A 12,989-nucleotide genomic window follows, 5' to 3' on the forward strand; every position below is an offset into this window, starting at 1 on the left:
CTTTGAGCCAGCTTGGCCTTGTCTGGCATGCACAGACCACAGGTACCAAAGTACTGCTCCGAGTGAGCTTGTCCTGCTTAGGGCCAAATTCTACGCCTGGCCAGGGTAACAGAAGGCCTAGGCCCCTGGGTGCAATCCTGGCTGCTTTCGGAATGTGAGAAGAAAGTCCTCCTCAAGACAGCCTGTGCTCTCTCTCTTGGCAACAAAGAAGCCCACAGTGCCATATGAGCCCTGAGGAATTGACTGGATCCCTAAAGGCAGCGCACACCCTGCTCCTGAGCCTGCTGCTCCTTTCCTCTATGTGGCTCCATGTGTAAGACAGTTGTTGCACTGAGGCTTGTGCATGCCAGGCAAGGCCAAGCTGGCTCAAAAAGCAACCAACCACCTCTGCAAGGGTGTGCCAGGAGCTGGTGGACCAGCCACCAACCTCACTCACTGCCGCTCATAGTACATCAGTTCTACCCTAGAGGTAGGGACCCAGTGCCATCTGCTTCTCCTCAGGCCTCAGCTCCATCAGCCATCAGGTGGCAGCCAGTCTGGCTGTTGAAACCATCTCTGCTTCCTTGAGTGGGTGAGGTCAGTGGCTCTTCCACCTGTTCCAGCCACACCTTTGCAGACGTGGCTGCTTGCTCCTTGAGCCAGTTTGGCCTTGCCTGGCATGCATAGACCCCAGCTACCACCATGCTACTCTGAGTGAGCTTGTCCTGCCTCGGGTCAAATTCTAAATCTGGCCAGGGGCACAGAAGGCCGAGTCCACTGGTTGGAACTCCTGGCTGCTTTCTGCACTTGAACATAAAGTCCTCCTCAAGATGGCCTGTGGTCTCCCTCTTTGCAATGAAGAAGCCCACAGTGCCATCTGAGCCCTGAGGAATGGACTGGAACCCTGAAGGCAGCGCACACCCTGCTCCTGATCCTGCTGCTGCTTTTCTCTGTGTGGCTTCGTTTGAAGCACAGTTGTTGCACTGCGGCTTGTGCATGCCGACCCACTCAGGGAAGCCGGGAATGCATGTTTGTACCATGCATTTCACTGCAAGTACCTTTCTCTGCAGTTGGTGACCTAGGTTTTCTTCTATAGGTTTTTTATGGTTTTAGGTCTTGCATTTAACTCTTTAATCCATCTTAATATAATTTTTGTATTAAGCGTAAGGGAATAGCCCAGTTTCAGTTTTCTGCATACGGCTAGCCAGTTTTCCCAACACCATTTATTGATAGGGAATCCTTTCCCCATTGCTTGTTTTTGTTAGGTTTGTTAAAGATCAGACAGTTTTAGTTGTGTGGTGTCATTTCTGAGGTCTCTGTTCTGTTCCATTGGTCCATATATCTGGATTGGTATGAGTACCATGCTCTTTTGGTTACTGTAGCCTTGTAGAATAGTTTGAAGTCAGGTACTGTGATGCCTCCAGCTTTGTGCTTTTTGCTTAGGATTCTCTTGGCTGTGTGGGCTCTTTGCTGGTTCCATATGAAATTTAAAGCAGTTTTTCTAATTCTTTGAAGCAAGTCAGTGGTAGCTTGATGGGGATAGCACTGAATCTATAAATTACTTTAGGTGGTCTGGCACTCAGGCACAGAAATGTCCTTGAGTAGGGCAATACCATTCAGGACATAGGCATGGACAAAGTCTTCATCACTAGAACACCAAAAGCAATGGCAACCAAAGCCAAAATTGACAAATGGGATCTAATTAAACTACAGTGTCTGCAGAGCAAAAGAAACAATCATCGGAGTGAACAGGCAACCCACAGAATGAGAGAAATTTATTGCAATCTCTCCATCTGACCAAGGGCTAATATACATAATCTACCAAGAACTTAAACAAATTTACAAGAGAAAAACAAAGAACCCCATCAAAAAGTGGGCAAAGGTATGAACAGACACTTCCCAAAGAAGACATTTATGCAACCAACGAACATGTGAAGCAAAGCACATTACCACTTGTCATTAGAGAAATGGAAAGCAAAATCACAATGAGATACAATCTCATGCCAGTTAGAATGGCCATCATTAAAAAATCGGGAAACAATAGATGTTGGAGAGGATGTGGAGAAAGAGGAACGCTTTTACACTGTTGGTGGGAGTATAAATTAGTTCAACAATTGTGGAAGACAGTGTGATGATTCCTCAAGGATCTATAACTAGAAATAGCATTTGACCCAGCAATGCCATTACTGGGTATATACCTCCAAAATTATAAATCATTCTAATATAAAGACAAATGCACATGTATCTTTATTTAGGCACTGTTGACAACAGCAGACTGGAACCAGCCCAAATGCCCATCAAGGATAGACTGGATAAAGAAAATGTGGCATATATGCACCATGGTGTACTATGCAGCCACAATAAGGGATGAGTTCATATCCTTTGCAGGGACATGGATGAAGCTGGAAACCACCATTCTCAGCAAACTAACACAAAAACAGAAAACCAAACACCACGCGTTCTCACTCATAAGTGGGAGTTGAACAATGGGAACACATGGACACAGGAAGGGGAACACCACACACCAGGGCCTGTCAGGGTGGGGAGCTAGGAGAGGGATGGCATTAGCAGAAATCCATACTGTAGATCACGGACTGATGGATGCAGCAAGCCAGCATGGCATGTGTATACCCATAAAACAATCCTGCATGTTCTGCACATATACCACAGAACTTAAAGTATAATTTTAAAAAAAGGAAATTTGCTTTCAAGTAAACTTTTAGTCATAGAACTTTAAAAAAAACTCCTTTTGAATCTTTTACTACCACATCATAGCTTGGACAAACTGCTGATATTTTAAAAGTAACACAAACATCAAACAGAAAGAACTAGACTTAGGAACCAAACTCAGGTTTCTATAGTTAACAGGCAGAATCTTAACACTGAGTCACCAAGACTACTCCTTCAGCCTGGCCTTGGCTAGCAAAAGATGACCTTGTTATGTAGGTGAGCCCGCTTATGTACAAACAAACAAAAAAAAACACATAAAAAATATTTTCTGATAACTGGATTTTTTTTTTCATTTTTGCAGCCACAGGGCTTTTAGCCAATTCAGATGCCTTGCTCCCCACAATTTGGAACATTCCCTTGGATTTGACCAAGTCAGGAAGAGATGGGAGAAAAGTGAAACAACAACAATAAAACCCCAAACACAAACACACACAAAGAATTGAGCAAAACAAACAAATGCACCATTTATATGATTACTGAGTGTTCTCATGGTAAGGAGAAATTAAAAGCAGCTGGTGGATAACCTTAAATTTTAGTCATTAGAAAAAATTTTAAGACAAAATTCTAATTCAGCTACTTACCTGGAAATAAGGCTCAGGCTGGTGATCGTTCTCTGCCATCTTAGAAGCTGGAAAAAACTGACACTCACCTTTCCTGTCAGAAGCAAGCCGAAACTCAGGAAAGGAGGTGCCTGCTCTCCATCGCCATGGAAGCAGGAAAACTTGCCTTCGTTGTTGGAAATGAGTAAAACTTCAGAAAAGGACTTGTACAGCAAAATCAACTTTAGATCTCAACCAAATTTTGGGTGATCAGGAACTCTCTGCAGGGGAGAAGCTCCCCAACCTCAGCAAATTATCCTATTGGTTTGGGCAATAAAGATAGCCCAGGTTGGTATCAATCAATAATGAGATTTATCAAAGGTCAGGACCACCTTTGTAATCTCCTTCTTTTTTTTCTTTTCTTTGAGACGGAGTCTTGCTCAGTCACCCAGGCTGGAGTGCAGTGGCACGATCCCAGCTCACTGCAAGCTCCGACTCCCAGGTTCATGCCATTCTCCTGCCTCAGCCTCCTGAGTAGCTGGGACTACAGGCACCCGCCACCGTGCCCGGCTAATTTTTGTATTTTTAGTAGAGACGGGGTTTCACCGTCTTAGCCAGGGTGGTCTCGATCTCCTGACCTCGAGATCTGCCCACTTCGGCCTCCCAAAGTGCTGGAATTACAGACGTGAGCCACCACGCCCGGCCCTCTGTCTTTTTTTATCTTTATTGCTATAGTCCGTTTGGTCAGGAACTAGGAGTGCAATACTTGCTTTTTTCTGTTTTCCATTTGCTTGAAATATTTTTCTCCATTCTTTTATTTTGAGCTTATGTATGGCACTGCATGCAAGATGGGTTTCTTGAAGACAGCATACTCAAACGGGTCTTGGTTCTTTATCCAGCTTGCCCTCGTGTCTTTCAATTGGAGCGTTTAGCCCATTTCCATTTAAGGTTAGTCATGGTATGTGTGGATTTGATCCTGTCGTCATGCTGTCAGCTGGTTATTTTGCAGACTTGTGTATGTGGTTGGTTTTTGGCATCACTGGACTGTGTATTTCAGTGCGTTTTTGTACTGGCTGGTGATGGTCTTTTCTTTCCATATTTAGTGCTTCCTTCAGGAGCTCTTGTAAGATAGATCCGGTGATAATGAATTCCCTCAGCATTTGTTTGTCTGAAAAGGATCTTATTTCTCCTTCACTTATGATGCTTCATTTTGCTGGACATGAAATTCTGGGTTGAAATTTCTTTTTAAGAAATTTTCTGGTTTGTCGGGTTTCAGCTGAGAGGTCTTCTAAGTCTGATGGAATTCCCTTTGTAGGTGACCTTGCCTTTCTCCCCAGCTGCGTTTAACGTATTTTTTTTCATTTTGACCTTGGAAAATCTGATGACTGTGTGTCTTGGAGATGATCTTCTCATGGCATATCTTACTGAGGTTCTCTGGATTTCCTGAATTTGATTGTTGGTCATCTGGTTAGGTTGGGGATATTCTCATGAATGATACTCTGAAGTACGTTTTCCAAGTTGGTTCCATTTTCCTCATCCCTTTCAGGTACATTAATTCGTCACAGATTTGGTCATTTATATCATCCCATACTTCTCGGATGTTTTGTTCATTGCTTTTCATTCTATTTTTTCCCCATTCTTGTCTGCCTGTTTTATTTCAGAAAGCCAGTTTTCAAGATCTGGGATTCTTTCCTCTGCTTCGTCTGTTCTGCTGGGTGGTTTTGCACATGAGATGGAGCTGGTCAGACCTCTGCCATCCTTAGTCTGTTTGCCTCTCCCAGGACTCCAGCTTGGGCACACCTGCTTACAGGGCACTCTCAGGTGCCCACACACACTACAATAATTTTCATAATGCCGTCACACACAATCACCATGTGACTGCATTATGAAAATTCTTGTACTGTGGTTTACAGCTCTATCAGGTCAGTTATGTTTTTCTCTGTACTGCTTATTTTGTCTGTCATCTCCTGCAGTGTTGTACAATGATTTTTAGCTTCCTTGTATTGGATGACAACGTACTTCTTTCACTCAGTGAACTTTATTCCTACCTGTATCCTGAACTCTGCTTGTATCATTTCAGACATCTCAGCCTCAGCCCAGTTCTGAACACTTGCTGGAGAGCTGATGCAGTCATTTGGAGGAAAGGAGGCATGCTGACTTTCTGAGTTCTCAGTGTTCTTGCACAGATCCTTTCTCATCTTTATGGGCTTATCCTCCTTCAGTCGTTGAGGTTGCTGACCTTTGGACAGGGTATTTTTCTTTTATTATATCTGATGACCATGAGGATTTGATTGTGGTGTAAGGCAGACTCAGCCAACTGGTTTTGTTTTTGGAGGATTTTAGGGGGCCAACACGCAGCTCCCAATTCCTGAACTGTGCGCTTTAACTCTGGGGAACGTGTATTGGGCCCCATCTTTGTTCTCTGGCTCCTTGAGGTTTGGAGTCCACTGCACTGAGGGGATCCAAGTGTGGCAGCTGCGGCGGAATGCTAGCGGATGCAGGAGTCCCTGCCTCCCTGCCAGCGTTGACCGGGGGTGGAGGCAAGACTGCTGGGGTGTGGGCCAGGGGGCCCCTGCTGACTCTGTGTGCTGTTACACTGGAGGCAGTGCTGGTTTGAGGTGGGCTGCTGGCCAGTGCATGTCTGGGTGCCTTCTCTGAGCCCCCCACCCCAAAGCAACAGTGGTCGCTCAGGGTATAAGAAGGTCCCTTTTTCTCTGCACAGCATTACCTCAGGAATGAGATGTTGACAGGGGTGGGGTTTTTGGCTCTGTTCCAACCACGGCTTCGTCTTCAGTGGCAGTTGGTGTGGGTTGGGGTGTGTGCTGCACTCCCATGTGCTGTCAGGGCAAGTACAGAAAAACCCACCTGTGTAAACACACACAGCAAAGGGATGTGAGAAGTTTCCGTATAAAGGGCTGCAGTATGGAGGGGTGATGTGCAGGCTGGTGTGTGGCTGTAGGGGCCACCTTGCTGCAGCTCTCCACTGATCAGGCACGGTCCACTGGTACAGAAGCTATGGTGTGTGCACCCGAGAGTGTCCTGTAAGCAGGTATGGCCTTGCTGGGGTCCTGGAAGAGGCAAGCTGACTAAGGGGTGCTGAGGTCAGACCAGCCCCACCTGATGTGCAAAGCTGCCTAGCAGAGATCAGGTCTCAGAGAACTCTCTCAAAAGTGAACCCCAGCACATCACAACTGCTCTACACAAACATGGCCAGACTTCTTTTATAAGCAACTCCCCTTTTTAAAGAAGATAACTCTTAGACCTGATCTGTGCTGGGCAATCTTGCACATGAGACAGGGCTGGTCTGACCGCAGCACTCCTTAAGTGCTGGGATAAAGTGTCTCATAAGAGCAAGTAGAGCTAGAGAGATAGCTGCCCCTGCCCTCTGTCCTGCATATCATCTGACTTGTTGCTCTACAACTTTCCTTGTCTCCTGGAGGCTCCACCTGAGAGAGATGTAAGTTAGCAGTTACTTAATGTAATCACCCCAGGATGGAGGGTCTGTGCTGTGAGCCCAAGCCAGGGTTTCCTATCTGGTGATGAGCAGTGCAGGGTGTGTGGTACCTGTGGGAGATGGACTGGTGTGTTCCTTGGGTCAACTGCAGCTTGTTGGAGGTGTCGATATGGCACTTAGGGTCTTTGCTCCCTTGATATTCTGAGGGAAGCAAGGGCAGTTCCACTGCAGAGGCAGCGGCAGAGAGAATTTCAGTTGCTCCTGGAAGCTCTGTCCAGGGAATTGCCAAGTTGCTACAGGCTTGATAGTTCCAGTGGGGGGCTAGCTGGAGACCCCGGCCAGGAGGGCCTGTCCATCGAGGAGATATGGAAATGGGCACCCACATAACAGTCTGGCCACTTTTCTGTGGGGCTGCTGTGGTATGCAGGGGGTCCACTCCAGTCCCCAATTGCCTCCTGTTTTCCAGTACCTGAAGGTATCAGCAGTGAAGTCTGCAAAAAGGCAAAGATGATAGCCTGCCCCTTCCTCTGGGAGCTCTGCACCTCAGAGGTATGAACCTGCTGCCAATCTGTACACACCTGTAGGATGTGGCTGGAGGCAAGTTGAGAAGTCTTGAACAGTCAGGAGGAACAGGAACAGGGACTTGCTTAAAAAAGAAGTCTGGTCACGTTTTTGTAGAGTGCCTGTGCTGTGCTGGGGGTTCACTTCAGCCCCTGGTCGCCTCAGACACTCTGAAACTCAAAGGCTCAAATGGCTAAGTTGTCGAAACAGCAAAGATGACAGTCTGGTCCTTCTCCTGGAGCTCTGACTCAGGGAGGCCTGAAACCTCTGTCAGCCAGAGAACAGCAGTGAAGGTGGCTGGAGACCGTGGTTGAAAGGCTCCACCCAGTGATTAGAAATGTGGTTGGAGACTGACTTAAACAAGAGTCTGGCCATGTTTTTGAGGGTGGTTGTGCTGCACTGAGACACCACTTCCACCCCTGGTCAGCTTGGGCTCTCCAAAGCCCATGGGCCAGAATGGCTAGGTGCCCAAACAGCAAAGGTGGTGGCCCTCCCCTCTCTCTGGGAACTCTGTCCCAGGAAGGTTTCAAATCTCCGTTGGCTAGGGAACACTGGTGGGTGTAGCTGGAGGCCTCAGGTGGGAGGCCCTGTCCAGTGATGAGGAACAGGATCAGGGCCTGCTTACAGAAGCAGTCTGGCCATGATTTGTTAAAGCAGCTGTGCCGTGCCACAGGATCTCTTCTGCCCTTGATGGATTTGTAGTCTCCAAAGCCCACACACTAGAATGACTAAGTTGTTTGAACAGGAAAGATGGGGGCCTGCCCCATCTTGTCTCTCAGAGTTTATCCTGTGTGATGCAGCTTAATGTTTAGGCTGTTAATTTTGTTGTCAACGTTAGAGTTGTTCAGAAAGGATCTCACTGTTATCTTTTAGGTTAGATATATGAGAATTCATTTCTTCCTGTAAATAAACCTGTTCATGTTTGTTCTCTGTAAAGAAGTCTCTTTCATCTATTTGACATTGATCACAGTCATGTAGGGCAGTAGTCAGTCTAAAACGACATGATAGGATTTCCATTTCCAGTGTTTCCTAGCTGTGTCTTACATTCTGCAGTTCAGAACTGAGCATTCTCAGCGGTCAAAATGCTAAGTGTCCACTCTACTGAAATACTGATTTTTGCTAATGCTTCCTCATTCAATTTTACAGCCTTTAGAAGTTTATCATTGTTCTCAGTTGTCAAAATGCTGAGCTGTCCACTGTATTTAAATACTAATTTTTGTTAATGTTTCCTCACTCAATTTTACAGCCTTTAGAAGTTTATCATTCTTTGCTTTCACACTTTCAATTTCCTCCAAAAGTTTCTTTTCCCTTAGCTGGCTCTGCTGTTTTATTTTGTCTACTTCCAGTCTCAGCATGGCAATTTCTTCCTGCAACATGCGATTTTCATGCAAGAGATCTTTTTCTTTCTTATTGGTAAGAGAAACCTAAGTAAACAAAGGGAACTTCTAATTAGCACTCAAGAGAATGACATATCGTGATTTCTTCTGAAATTGAAGAATGACATTTATTTGTATAAGGAAAGAATTCCCATAGTGGATATTTAACGGGAAAATAGTTGGACAAAACTTCAAATCTAAAAATGTGTAAATTCCAAAAAGTTGAAATACTTATTTAAAGACCATGAAAAATAAGTCACTGGAGGATTTTTAGAATTTCAGAATTGGAAAAGCCTTTCTCTGAATTATAAAAAAACCAGATGCATAAAATATAAGATTAATATGCTTGCATATATTTTTAAAATTGGGTTTATACTCTGATATCTAACCTATCAACCACACCATTGTAAGAACCTTAGCTATGCATATATTTGGACAGAAGCAATTTCTTAAAGTTCTTCAAGTTCCTTTTACTGAAGAAAGTTTTATCAATATACTGCTTTTCTAATATTTTTACAGTCAGTTATAGGAATTGCATTTATTCATAACTGTTTAAGCATTGTACCCTTCCACAATGTACACATCGGCATCTAAGCATTGCACTTCTACAAACAACACTGAACTCATTTAAGATCATGATTCTTAAAAGGAGAGGTCAGAAAATAAATGCAGCCGGGAGCAATGGCTCACACCTGTAATCCCAGCACTTTGGGAGGCTGAGGTGGGCGGAGATCATGAGGTCAGGAGTTTGAGATCAGTCCGGCCAACATAGTGAAACCCTGTCTCTAGTAAAAATACAAAAAATTAGCTGGGTGTGGTGGTGTGCACCTGTAAACCCAGCTACTCAGGAGGCTGAGGCAGGAGAGTCGTGTGAACCTGGGAGGCAGAGGTTGCACTGAGCTGAGATCGTGCCATTGCATGCCAGCATGGGCGACTTCATAAAATCACGGTTACTTTTGTGGTGTAAATATATTAATACAAAAGAAGCCCTATATTTCAAAATACAAATGGTAAATAAGATACAACTTACAAAGCTTTTCTTAGAAATGGTGAGATTATTTGCCATTGCAATAACTTTTCTTTCCTCTTTATAATCTTTGAAATAGTAATAAGTGTGAAATAAGGGAAATATACTGAAATATTTCTCTGGGAACAAAATGCTTATCAATAAATTATCACTAAATGTATATCATGGCATGCCATTGTATTCAAAACTCTTTGCATTGAAATGAGAAACTTCTTGGAGCAAACTGTTACTCTCCTCAAAAGCAAGGATAATGACATCCACAATGTGGCCTCTGACCCAGCTATACATTTCCTACTTTCCTATCAGTGAAAATAACAAACTGATTTCTCTATCAATATTTTAAAAAGATGAACTAATGTCCAAAAACTAGAAAATCTGTTGTTAGTAGCAAAACTTATTTTTGATATTGGAAAGATCATCAATTCTTATGAAACATATGAAATGCTTCTCCTTTGGATTGAGGCCATTGTGAAGATCACTACTCTACAGTTGCAGGCAAATGCAGTTGAATTAAGAACATGGTTTTATCCTGTATGTACATATATAGATATATGATAAAGGATCTATGGAGTGTGTGTATATATATGTTTTTAAAATCCTTTATACTTTCCAAAATACATAAAGTTGTCTTTTAAATAAATACACATATTAAAACATTTGAAAATGACTAAAGAAAATACCTCAGAATTCATTTTCTTTTCAGCCACTTCCATCTGCTCTTGTTTACCAGTCAGAATCTCTTCTTGTGATATTCCAGCATTCTGTTCTTCTGAAACTTGCTTCTGGGTATCATTTTGTTCATCACTAGAAGAAATTTTGATTTTCATGAAATACTGGAGGTGTCCCTAAAATGATCTACAGGGCAAGATGGTTCCCTCAGATGTCATTCACACAATGTATATTTGCACATTAATCCAAGACAAGGCAAAGGGGTCTCACATCTCTTAATCCAGCTCTCCCCAACCATGTTGGCACCAGGGACTGGTTTTGTGGAAGGTAATTTTTCTGTAGACCTGAGTTGGGGGATGGTTGCAGGATGATTCAAGCACATAACATTCATTGTGCACATTATTTCTATTATTACTTTTATATAATGAAATAATTACATAGCTCACCATAATGCAGAATCAGTGGGAGCCTCAGCTTGTCTTCCTGCAACTAGATGGTCCCATCTGGGGGTGACAGGAGATGGTGACAGATCATAAAGCATTAGATTCTCATAAGGAGTGAACAACCTAGATCCCCTGTGTAAGCAGCTTACAACAGGGTTTGAGTCACACTCCTATGACAATCTAATGCCATCACCGATCTGACAGGAAGAGGAGCTCAGGCAGTAATGTGAGTGACAGAGAGTGGCTTTAAACAGATGTAGCTTTGCTAGCTTACCTGCCACTAGCCTCCTGCTCTGTGGCACAGGTCGTAACAGTCCAGGGGACTGGTACTGGTCCATGGCCTGGGGATTGGGAAGCCCTGTGTTAACCCATACTTTTTATATTTATTTTTGGGAAACACTTTCCACTTATATTCTTGATTCCTCTGTATTTTATAGACAACTTAGAAATTCCTTTTGAAACAAGACAAGGTCTAATATTGTGTTTTTAACATACAACTTTGAATTAATTTTATCTGTGTATGCGACAGAGATGTGAAATAAAGTAATCCTTAATCACTTTTGATTTTACTTTTATTTCATGTATGTTAAGAATAAAACTGGGAAGTCCTAGGCAGAGCAATTGGGCAAGAGAAATAAAGGACATCCAAATTGAAAAAAAGTCAAATTATCTCTTCACCAATGATATGATCTTATCCCTAGAAAACCCTAAAGACTCCTACAAAACACTCTTAGACTTGATAAATGAATTCAGTAAAGTCTCAGAGGCTACAAAATGTACAAATACCAATGAGTAGTACCACTATACACCACCTATAACCAAGCTGCGAGTCACGTCAAGAACCCAGTCCCTTTGACAGTGGCTGCAAAAGAGTAAAATACCTAGGAAAATACGTAACGAAGGAGGTGAGTCAACTATAAAACGATAACTGGAAAACACCACTGAAGAAAATCAGAGATGACACAAATAAATGAACATACACCCTATGTTCCTGGACTGAAAGCACTGATATTGTGAAAATGATCATAGTGCCCAAAGAAGTCTACAGATCCAATACAATTTCTATCCAAGTACCAATGTCATTCTTCACAGAGTTATTTTAAAAAGCTGCCGTTCATGTAGAACTACAACAGAACCTGAATAGCAGCACACACACCAAGCAAAAGGAACAAACATGTTGGCATCACATGACCTGAAAACTGTAATTATTTTTAATGAGGTAAAAATGTATAAGAATATCACTGTTATTGTACAGAGAAGACAGTGAACAAGAAAAGAAAAGGAATTTAAAAAGAGAATATCACTACCATATACATACATTAACTGACAAAGAGACTAAAATCTCCTACTGGAGATTATGTTAGGACTTGAGCAAAAGCTTCTAGAAATACCAACAGCAGAAACAAGACAATTAATTTTAAGGAATAAATTATGCAGAGAAATATCTATTTTAAAATTGTAAACAGATCTTCCTGAGAGCTATTATTAACCAATTCATCGTGACCACAATTTTAAAATGAGGTCTAAAATTCTGGAATACAAAATAGTTTCATTTTGAACATAGTTAATTGAAGGCAACTTTTAAACCGAAAATGTTCGGTTAAAGTTGAGTCTAACTTAGGAAAGAAATGACCTGTAGCAATGGTAACAAGAAGCCACCCAGAGACAGTTTGAAATCTAGTCAACCAATCAATGACCACTGGTCTTGCTCACCAACCAATACAGATGTGAGCAGCTTGCTTCTGAAATACAGCCAAGCAGCAGCACCTGCTCCATCAGAATAGCCAGTGCTTGACCAGTATTCCTCTTACTATAGGAAGCAAAAAATTTCCAACTCTGTCTTTTTATTTCAAATACTAAAGGTTCATAATCCCCTGAAAAGAATTTGTAAGTCCATTAAATGTGCCACCCAAATTTTTTTTTTTTTTTTTTTTTTAAAGCAGGTGGCCGGGTGCAGTGGCTCATGCCTGTAATCCTAGCACTTTGAAGGGCCGAAGTGGGTGGATCACCTGAGGTAAAGAGTTCGAGACCAGCCTGCCCAACAAGGTAAAACCCAGTCTCTACTAAAAATACAGAAATTAGCCGGGCATGGTGGCATGCCCCTGTAAATCTCAGTTCCTCAGGAGGCTAAGGCAGGAGAAATGCATGAACCCAGGAGGCGGAGGGTGCAGTGAAATGAGACCCCTCCACTGCACTCCAGCCTGGGCGATA

General features: G+C 42.9%; 1 protein-coding gene across 2 annotated transcripts in view; it reads right to left on the minus strand.

Moving 5' to 3' along the window:
* Nucleotides 1-8,465: 8,465 nt before the first annotated feature.
* The window catches only part of LOC135965568 (POTE ankyrin domain family member G-like), a 30,298-nt gene continuing 25,774 nt past the window's right edge, over nucleotides 8,466-12,989 (minus strand). For both annotated transcript variants that reach the window (XM_065522619.1, XM_065522618.1), the window contains exons 11-12: nucleotides 10,347-10,470; nucleotides 8,466-8,687 (exon numbers count right to left, since the gene is read on the minus strand). In XM_065522619.1, the coding sequence (XP_065378691.1) occupies nucleotides 8,466-8,687; nucleotides 10,347-10,470 (346 nt within the window). The remainder of the gene's footprint in view (nucleotides 8,688-10,346; nucleotides 10,471-12,989) is intronic.

Source organism: Macaca fascicularis, chromosome 10, assembly GCF_037993035.2.
Source record: "Macaca fascicularis isolate 582-1 chromosome 10, T2T-MFA8v1.1".
Taxonomy (NCBI): Eukaryota; Metazoa; Chordata; class Mammalia; order Primates; family Cercopithecidae; genus Macaca; species Macaca fascicularis.